General features: G+C 42.4%; 1 protein-coding gene across 8 annotated transcripts in view; it reads right to left on the bottom strand.

Moving 5' to 3' along the window:
• Positions 1-3,103: 3,103 nt before the first annotated feature.
• pde4ba (phosphodiesterase 4B, cAMP-specific a) overlaps positions 3,104-10,197 on the bottom strand; it is a 202,547-nt gene continuing 195,453 nt past the window's right edge. For all 8 annotated transcript variants that reach the window (XM_037770885.1, XM_037770883.1, XM_037770884.1 and 5 more), the window contains 7 exons: positions 9,821-10,104; positions 9,545-9,709; positions 8,793-8,892; positions 8,489-8,643; positions 8,260-8,382; positions 7,464-7,646; positions 3,104-6,808 (listed from right to left, as the gene is read on the bottom strand). In XM_037770885.1, coding sequence (XP_037626813.1) covers positions 6,368-6,808; positions 7,464-7,646; positions 8,260-8,382; positions 8,489-8,643; positions 8,793-8,892; positions 9,545-9,709; positions 9,821-10,104 — 1,451 coding nt within the window. In that variant the 3' untranslated portion in view covers positions 3,104-6,367. The remainder of the gene's footprint in view (positions 6,809-7,463; positions 7,647-8,259; positions 8,383-8,488; positions 8,644-8,792; positions 8,893-9,544; positions 9,710-9,820; positions 10,105-10,197) is intronic.

Raw genomic sequence — 10,197 nt, 5'->3', positions numbered from 1 at the left:
GGTGATGCAATCTGCACCACATTTGAATAGCCCATGGTCAAAGCTTACCCAAAATTTGGCTGAAATAAGTTGAAATGTTATTCCTCATTTTTTTGAGTGTTTTCCTTTGAATATCCAGCAACACGTGTCAATTTCTGTTTGTTACACGCATACAGTACTTTTCAAAATAAACTTTCGTTGTCACAGGAAACAACTTGGTTAGGTTTAGGCAACAAAACTACTGTGTTAGGTTTGGGAAAAGATCGTGGTTTGGGTTAAATATCTACAGTAGCGGTGTTACTTAAATACGGAAGTTACGTGACAAATAAATCAACGTTGAGTTCTGGTTTCACACGGGGCACCAACACCGGTCTCCTGGACGAGACCCGACCGTCTATCCATCCAGACCTCCTCCCTACACAGCGGTTGTTGCTCTTTACACTTCCTGGTTCACGATTACGTGGATTAAATACGAACTGATTTCGTGGGATATATACTAATTACAGTGCATTACTTGTTGTAGGTATAGCTGGTTTATAAGAACTGCCTGGTTGAGTAGGTTTTGAGATATTGTGCTAAATAACTCACAAACATACAGAGAGTGAAAGCATCAACTCCTGGGTAGAAGTCACCAATTATACAGTTTGTATCTTTCTAGTCTGTGTCTCTTGAATTAGCTTTCAGGTAGTCTGTGAAGTCAATGAGGAGATGACATGATCACCTACCATATTAGAGGCCGAGGCAGTGTGTGTGTGTGTGTGTGTGCGTGTGTGTGAAGGTCTCGTGTCACATGAGGACAGTCCTGTCAGCTTGTGTGTGGGCCGTGGTGCTGAGGCCGTGTCACACTGTGTTCCTGTCTCAGCACATTAGAGCTCAACCTCTGTGATGATGCAGCAGACGCAGCGACATCAACAAGAAGGAAGAGCAACATAGCACAGATATACTAATACACACTATAGTATACATTTACTGCTATTTCCAGCACTGTCCTGAGGTTTGAGGTTGATGATGAGTTTTTCTTTCTCACAGGACGGGTCAGCTGACTTTTGGTGGCTTTATTATTATTTTTATTTAGATTGTGGTCGACCAACTGTGGGAACTTAAGTGGAGTTTCGGTATGTTGCTGACAAATATCTTGTCTAGTTGTGAGATTTGCATGTTTTTGGGACGGCAGTGTTGTTTGGTGTTTTGCAGCACAGACCTCTAGGGGCCACTAGCAGGGATTTTAGACTATTGTTGATACTGTTTCACATACTAGAGGCTCTTGTTTTCAGCACAGGACCAAGCTGCTCAGTATATACAGTTTAGTATTGGGACACAGCCTAATGAAACATGACAAACATGTGGGAACCCACCAGAAGCATGACTGTGACCCAATTTATTGTTCACACCCAGAGTAAAAAAAACTAAGCTGGGAGGGAAAAAAACAGCAGAAATCAAACAAATATATTCATGCTTTTCTTTATAGAAAAAGTAATTCAGATTTATTTTTGAACACAATATAACACCATATGTGCCTGTGTGCCCCTCATTTCCTCTTATCATAATGTGGATTATGAATATCCCAAGCCAAGAATGGAAGAGTGATTGAGACTTTCTACTCTGTAAGGGAGAGTAAGGGTGAGATTGAGAGGGAGAAAGAATTAGAGGAATGAGACAAACTGGTGTTTTGATATGTGGGTGAATGGGACTAAAGAGTAAACTCACCATTTTAAATGAAGTCCCACTCAAAGTCCACGAGACTCCTCGGCAGAGTGGATATATGTGGATTGACTTTTTGTTGCCGGTTAAGACTTCGCCCCGTTCATCCTTGATGCCTGTTGTAGCGACAAACAAAATGTAGCCGCTGAGAGGTCTAATGCACGGAGGTCTGTCCAAACAGAGAGCATGAGTGCGTAACTCCTTTTCATTTATTACAAACAAACAAACAAACAGGTTTAGCTGACATGATGCTCTCAGATATTAACTGGACTGATTGTAGATCGGTAGCAGTTAACAGAAAATAATGACTCTCTACTCTCCCCCTCTCTGTTACAAACAAAAACTGATCATCAACAGGTACGCAGGTGATTTGATTTACGTACACACACCTCCACACACGCCCACAATTACCAACAGTGCGTGGTGCATGCAACCCAAACACATTACTTGCTCCTCCAGTGCCTCTCTCAGGGTTTATTCAAATGAAAGCACTCGACAAATGATAGTGTTCATCACAACTCACTCAGATTAACAACACAATAAGAAGGCAGCAAATGCAGAGATATGCAATAGCATGTCATTGAAGAAAAATACAAGTTTTACTGAAAGTATGTAACCTTTGGATGACTTTGAGTGTGCCTCTTCTTGGTATTGGAGAAGGTATAAAATACCGCAGCAGTTACAGAATAGTTATTGTGATATAACTTCTTGTTTGGCTAGTGGCAGAAAGAAGAACAGCTGTGGTGTTTCATGCTAACAACAACTCATTCACCATAGAGCAGTCAGAGGTGCTTTTGATTTCCTGCCTCGGTCACACAGACAGCAACAGGTGTAGCACCGTGTGGAGAGTCCACTTGCACTTGCCTCATTTCTCTAAACCATGTTTTCAGGTAACATATCATCCAAAAACATTAGTTGACCTTGTCTTAAATTAATCAATTACCAGTGTGCACAGAAGCCTTAATGTTTCTTTAACTGCTGAAGTGACTTATATAGACTGGAAAAGGTTTACACTGTAAAGACTATCATTATGCTTCATGAATTCACAGGACCTGCACATATTCAGTAATGCAAACAAACTGGAAACATCACTTTGCACTGATTTATGAGTTAAATCAAAGCTGAGTCAAGAGGAAGTGAACGGATCAGGTGTGCTTGAATACTTTAACTGCTGAAATGGGATGTGGATGAGGCGTGGTCTTTGTTCCCGAACTTAGTTATAAACTTCATAAAGTGCTGCATTTTGAGAATACATTATAGTTCTGTTAAAAAACAGTCAATGAGTGTAATTTAACAGATTTTCTTTTGTATTAACAGTAAAGCACTGTATTTAAAAATAACAGGTTAATACTGTTGAAATGCTGTGAAGTGACTGCAATCATCTACAGTGTAAGAGGAAGAAAAACAGCGGAAACAGAAGGAATATATTCATGCTTTGCTTTTAATCACTTAATAGAAAAAGTATTTCAGATTTATTTTTGAACACAATATACAATATAATACCATACATTGTGTGAAACATTTAATAATCCACCAACTGGCGGACTTGAACATATTATTGACAATAAAAAAAAACCCATCTCTCATGCAGATAGTGCTAAATCTGGCTAACCATTTGGACACAACTAGGACCAAAAAGAAAAAGATCAAACATAGATAAACAATGTTAATACTGACAAATTTGAATTTCAAAACTGCTAACAAGTTTGGTCAGAAAGAGTTCACACATTAGCACAATCAGTTACACACGGCCATGTATTTGTTGTTAATTCAGAACGACTCACGTCAGTGCCGGGGCGTATTGTAGCATGCTACCAATAGCGTCCCTGTGTTATCTACTTTTACATGAAGTGCGCTGAGTGTAGAAGGAGACTTTGTGTTTTGTCCGTCGAACCGGTGTCTATCTGGCCTCGTATATCAGCAATCTGCATTCAAATGCTGGATGGAGAAGCTCAGGTCGTGAGAGAAAATGAGCTATTTGTGTACTTTGACACCGAGCGTTGACTAAGCTTCTGCGTTCCTTAGCTAGCCTGAATGTATCCTACGATCCAAGCCTATGCAGTTTAACATGTCCTCTATGTTGCCTCTGGGTTACCAAATCGCTGCCGTCACATGAAAACCTTGTAGCTTCAAAAACTCAGTTGGACCAAAATAGTTTCCCATCAGAAAAATTATCTAAGAAACAAAATGAAGACATTTGAAAGTCTGTAAAATTATTTAAGAAATGTAACTAAGCTGAAATTTAACAGAGAGAAACTTACATTTTCATAAATATCAAAAAATAAAATACTGTGTTATTAATTGAGATTTCAAAGGGATGCCAAAGTGAGAACATTTTTGGTTTAATATTCATGCATAATTTTCATTTTCGTGTGAAAATAAAAAAAAGCCATTTTGGAGTAACAAGGTTCCCATGTGACGACAACAACATGTCTCTTTAGCTGCTGCTCTGCTGGGCACTCAAAACATTGTGCGAATATATACTTAGATATATTTATATATATTTATATATAGATATATAAAAAAAACAATATATAATACATATATAAAAAGACTCGAATTCGGAGTCTCCTACACATTAGACACCACCACTTCCAGGTAATGCAAGTGCATATAAATTAAAATAGATTTTACACTGAACCAGTATTTCTTATTTACAAGCTTAAAGTATAGAATAAATACACACTGTTATAAACAGCAAAAAGGACCAACTTGAGCTCCTAGCGACAAACAGTAGAGACAAAAGGTGTGGAGTGATGGGGGTAAGGCCTGATGACAAAGTCAACACACACACACACACACACACACACAAAACCTTCCATACATACATACTGCACGCAGACGATTGCCACTTAAGCATGCTGGGATGAAACTAGATGAAGTACCTTCGAGTATATCAGTAAACCAATATGAAAATGTGATTACAGATGCAACTAGAACATCTATAAAAACTAGTCGTGGAAGCCACAGGAGCAGAAATGTGAGGTCTGCAAACCATTTCCAAACAAAAAAAGAGGCGTTTTTTGGTTTCATTTAAAACTAGAGCACCTAATTATTCCTCTTTTTTTCAACAGTCTGCCACGCTGAATCCAGCAATGCCATCTGTGCCAAATCCTAATAACCCGACTGTCCTCGAAACCCGATACAGTCGAGGGGGAGGGAGGGGAAAATTCAATTGACGTCAATGAGCAGACGCAGCACTTGAGGGATTTTTTTTTTATATGGCGAGGAAGAAATAGCTGGCCTGATTGTTTTGGGGTCGCGTCCGTGGAGCCCAGAGGGGTTTGTAAACCATGTGAATAGTGGCGCTGATGAGGGTCTGAGAGCGCCTTTCAGACGGGCAGCTGTAAGAGCACCTTTAATCATCTGGTCTGGGCCTGATTGCAGAGGGGCAGTGGGGGGGGTGTTACATCAGACGGGTCCGGGGTCAGGACCCGCTCTATCTAACAGGATTATTGAGACTGCAGCATACCTGTGGGCTAAAAATAGATCCACCGCTGTTGTGCACTTGTCCTTGGCGGACTTCATTTCTGGTTTTATTAGAGATCTAGGGGGCAGCTTGTTTGCTTTTAGACCTGCTTATATTTCTGCTGAATTAGATCATCGGTTATGAGGGTTTGAAGTGGACTAACCTCCATTTCACACCAACACGATAACAATAGGATGGAAAAAAATGAAAAAGACAATCGTGCAAATCAAATTTCCCAATAATTTAATACTGAAAATTCAGCAGGAATATTTGACTATAGAGTTGCGAGTGTAGGATTTCACATCCTCGCTGAGCATTTTGCATTAAAAGTCAAGTTTTGGTGTGAAAAGGTAGGAAGCCCCCAAATGGTCTGCAGACCGCTACAATGAAAAAGAGAGAAGATGATGTATAGAGGATGTGTTTCAGTGTGACTTTCGTTGACCGACATCTTGATATAGAAAAGCAACAAACTAGACATGTAACATGAACCGTTGGTGAAACGTTGTGCTCAGATTGAAAAAACAAATGTATGCGTTATGATGTGATGTTTCCCTATTCAGATGTCCGAGAGTTGTTTGTCGACGTTTGTTTGGATTTCTCTATTGCCCAATACATGGAAGACTGTTTCTCTTTTTAACATACAAAAAAGATTTTGCTCTTTCAGATAAGAAAAAAAATGTCACAGACATACTAGAGTGTTCAATAAATAAAAAACTATTATAAAGACAATAGTAAAAAAGGCACACAAAAGTCCTTTGACAAATGGTACAGGAAAAAAGTAAACACTTTCTCTTGCTATACAAATGTGTCTCCGTCAGTAGATCTTACTCTATGCTACTTCTAGATCATATCTGTAAAAAAAAGTCTTAAGGTACAAAACTTCTCTCAGTAGTGTCGATGTCCATTTTAATGCCAGTCCAGAAAAGAAAAGTAACCGTTTTCCCAAACTGGCCGAAATCCTTCAAGTTCCTCCCTCCGTCTCGCCTGTTCGTCCAGACTAAAATGTTCGCAGTCATTATTTCCTGAGAACTCTGAAGCCGCCTCGCTGAAACTGTCCGTCTGTGTCTGGCTTCAAACACCCAAGTGCAAGACGCCCCGTGCGGGACCAAACTAAGCCCTTGCTTCTGTGGGCTTATTAAAAAGCACAGCTGCAAGAGGATCGCCCCTCTTTCGCCAAAAAAACTTTCAAATCACCGCGTGAGCCTGATGATGGAAGCCCTATGTGTCCGTGGGCGACGCCTCGTGCGTCACTATCTCTATTGCCGGCTCCATCATGTTGCCCTCCTCCAGCTCCTGACTGTTCAAATAGTCCAGGGGAGGAGAACGGGAATCTCCTAGACTATCCTCCTCCTCTTCTATATCTAACTCTTCCTCCTCCTCGTCCTCCTCTCCTTCGCCGTCTTTCTCTATTCCATCCAAGTCCTCCTCCTCCAAGGTGAGCTCAAACTGAAACTTCTCCCCGCCACCCTGCCCCCCGCTCCCTCCGCCGTGTCCGTGCGAGACCTGGTCGTAGAAGGGCGGGGAGGGACTCTGGGGGATCATGCTCTGGTACCAGTTCCTGTTGTCCTCCAGCGTGTCCAGAATGTCCTGGGCGTCGGGGTGAACCAGATCGGCCCAGGTCTCCCACAGAGGGTGCACGATGTAGTCGATGAAGCCAACCTGGAGAGGAGTAAAGAGGATAATTAGAACTGGAGATTCTTTTAACATTTGGATGCACATATAATGCAGTTTCTACGGCTACCTCCTCTTAGGCCGCACTCAAACGTGATCCGGTGTTGAAGCGATTCGTCGCAGGTTGTGCGGAGGTCTGGGCGAGTCACTTCAATGGCCCATTAACTGCGACGATTAATGTCTTTTGTTCCTTTATGGCTAGTAGTTTGTACAGCTCTGTATCGCCGGTTACATGATTGGCCACAGCAGCGTGACGTTGGGTTGTGTTTTTTCCAAAAGTTTATTCTATTTCTACTTTTCCGGCACCCCCTCCGCAGCCCAAACGCACGACCCCCGTTCAAAATGAATGGAAAAACTTTTTTCGCCACAACGCCTGATCTGGTGTGAATGCAGCTTTAGTTAATTAGTCGACTAAGCGGTTGTTTTGGTCAAAGTCGATTAAGGTTTCGTTAGTCGATTAGTCGTTTTCATGCTTTTTTCATGCTGAATGACTTATTTCCAAGAAACTTGTGAGCACATCTCTGGTAAACACAAGATTAAAGTTGTGCTTTTGTGTGATTCTTTGTGGAGAAACTCACTCACTCGAAGAACTAATCGATTAATCAACAAAGTCGCAGTGGTGGAAAGTAACTTGGTTGCCTACCTGGCTCTTCTCCACCGAGGCAGTGTGTTTGTCACACATGGGGCTGATCTCCATCCCCCGCTCCCTCTCTCTGTCTCCCTGGTGGAAGAACTCGTCCATTATCCGATCAGTCCACTGACGGTACAGCTCCAGGGACTTGGTGGGGTTGCTCAGGTCAGCACAGTGCACCATATTACGCAGGACCTAGAAATAACACACAATTATAATTTAGTAAATGCTCGTATCCCCTGAACTGGGCTCTTCATTTTCAGTTTTTGTTATTTTCCCAAGAAATCTCTAAATTTACATAATTAACCAGTGCATAAAAAACAATGTTTTTGCCTGGGTGTGTCCCCTTAATAAGATTGTTAAACCTGGAAACAATGAGCCTCTCCAATGTAAAATCCAATATCCATAAAACAATACAGCCCATTGTGGTAGATTACTTTACGACAATACGATTTAGGAGAAATTAGATTCTCACAGAACCGTGGTTAAGGCTAATTCTATAATATGCTTTGTTATGAAAGGAGGTCAGTCTACACAACAGTCTAATAAAGGGGAAATCCTAGAAAGACCATTAGAGGGAAGGGTGTAGAGGGAGCACTTAAAGGTAGAGAAGCAGATGGATGGAGTGAGAGAAGGAGTGACCGTGGGGAGCAGAGGTCAGCTACGTAGGAGGCCGGCTAATGACCATTGGCTGAGTAACCGCCGCCAACACTGGCTATTGATCAGAGCTATTAAAAGCTGGGGACAGAGAGGTGGAGAGCTTACAGTACCACAGTTAAGAAATTGTTGTGCAAAAGCCAACACGTACCTGTATCCTGTCGGTGTAGTTGTCCAGCAGCAGCACTCCAGAGCTCGTAACCTTCTTGGTCTCCACCATCGTCTTCAGATCAGCCAGCAGACTCATGTGTTTGGACATGTCCGTGGCCAAAACCTGAATAACAGAAAGAGAGAGAAACACCATCGTCAGCATCAGGATCATTTGGACAGGTTATGGTTTAAATCAATATGACAGGAGAGGAGAATCAGGATCTCTTTACCATGTCGATGACCATCTTGCGGAGGGACTGTCGCTGCTTCTTAGTGAGGTTCTGGAAGATATCACAGTTGTCTTCCTGTAGCAGCTTGAATCCCACTGCCAAGTGATGGTTCTCCAGCACAGACTCATCGTTGTACATCAGCGCCAGCTCAGAGTCTGGAGGGGCGTTAAAAACAGATTTTTAATATTTCAGTCTTTGTCATAACTCCTTCTATTTGGTTGTTGAAAGCACTTAATGTATACATTTCTAAAGAAAGCAACACATTGACTGACTAAGTCCCATGTTGAGTGATGTTTGGACTTACTGGTATTGATCAGAAATTGGTTTGATACACCAGGATGGTCAACATCATGGATAGCTGCAGCAAAGATGGCTGCTAGGATCTCGAGATCTGTGAAGACCGCCTGTGAAAAAGAGATGGAGGGAGACGAGAATATTAGACTTAGTTTCTGAAGATAGAAATAGCATCAGAAAGAACAGACTAGTTAATCCATGCCCGCCAACAATGATCCAACGGACCCGACCCAAGGTTATAGATGACGTTCTGCCAGAGAAGTGTTATTATTCCACATGTTTTCCTCAACCAAATGTCAAGCTAACTGTCTGTAAAACGTCATTGTGTCTGCTGGCTTTGATAGAAGAAAGAGAGCCAAGAAGAGTGAATCGTGATCTGAAGACCGGGGCGCTCTGACCTGACTGTATCTCACCAGCTACTTCAACATGAGGAGAGCTGTTAGGAACCGCATGCTGGTTTAACAAATAAGGCACGGAGGGACGAGTGTTTGGAAGAAAGAGGGGAAGTTCCCTGAGTAAAGAGGGGAAAAGATGATTTAATGGAAGGATGTTGAGCTCTTCAAAAGCTGCTGTGGCGATCCAGGAAAGTGGCACACGGGCTGATGTAAGAGCTCACTCCTCTAATTTAGTTTTCCCTTATTTCTGTGGATGCACACTGGTGCCCAAGTCAGAGGTAGGGGGATTTTAAACCTCCAGAGTTGAAAGATGTTAGTTTTTTTACATTATCAGAGTACAATACTTCCACTTTATAATATGACTTACATCCAGGGCTGGAGTGGAGAGGAGGATGTGTGTGGACTGGGCTACGTCAGCAGCATGCAGGCTGTTATGGTAGGCCACATCCGAATGGTAGTGATCTTCCAACGTCATCATGTAGGCCACGAACGTATCCATGGGGATCTTAAATGTCTTTAACAGTTCTCGCTCCTACAAAAAGAACATCGTAATATATTTAGGATTAAGTGTGGATCATTTTAGTTGTAATCAAACAACACTTATGTAAGTGAAGACAGCAGAATGTCAGAACACATTTCATACCTGGAAGATGGCGTACATGATGCAGGTAAGAGGCCGGCTGTGGGAGTACTCCGACACAGTGAAGATGTTCAGGCCCCACTTGTTGAGGTCCTCCAGCTCCTTGGACAGCAGTTCCTCCTTGTCAGTCTTGACGCCGAAGCGCGAGACGCAGCTGCCGGAGAGCGAGGGCCCGTGGGAGACCTTCTTGACTCCGGGGATCTGCGTCATCAGCTGCTGCTTCTGCTGCTTCTTCTTCTCTCGCGTCTTGGACGTCGGAGACGGGATCTCCATATCATTCTGTTTGTCTGAGAGAGGGGAAAACAGAGATTTGTAGTTTTTTCACAAGTGTGGACATTGTGAATTAACATGGGGGCAGGACGACAGGGATATAAGTAGGT

The sequence above is a fragment of the Sebastes umbrosus genome, chromosome 5 (genome assembly GCF_015220745.1).
Source record: "Sebastes umbrosus isolate fSebUmb1 chromosome 5, fSebUmb1.pri, whole genome shotgun sequence".
NCBI lineage: Eukaryota > Metazoa > Chordata > Actinopteri > Perciformes > Sebastidae > Sebastes > Sebastes umbrosus.
This window is presented reverse-complemented; position numbering and strand designations above follow the sequence as displayed.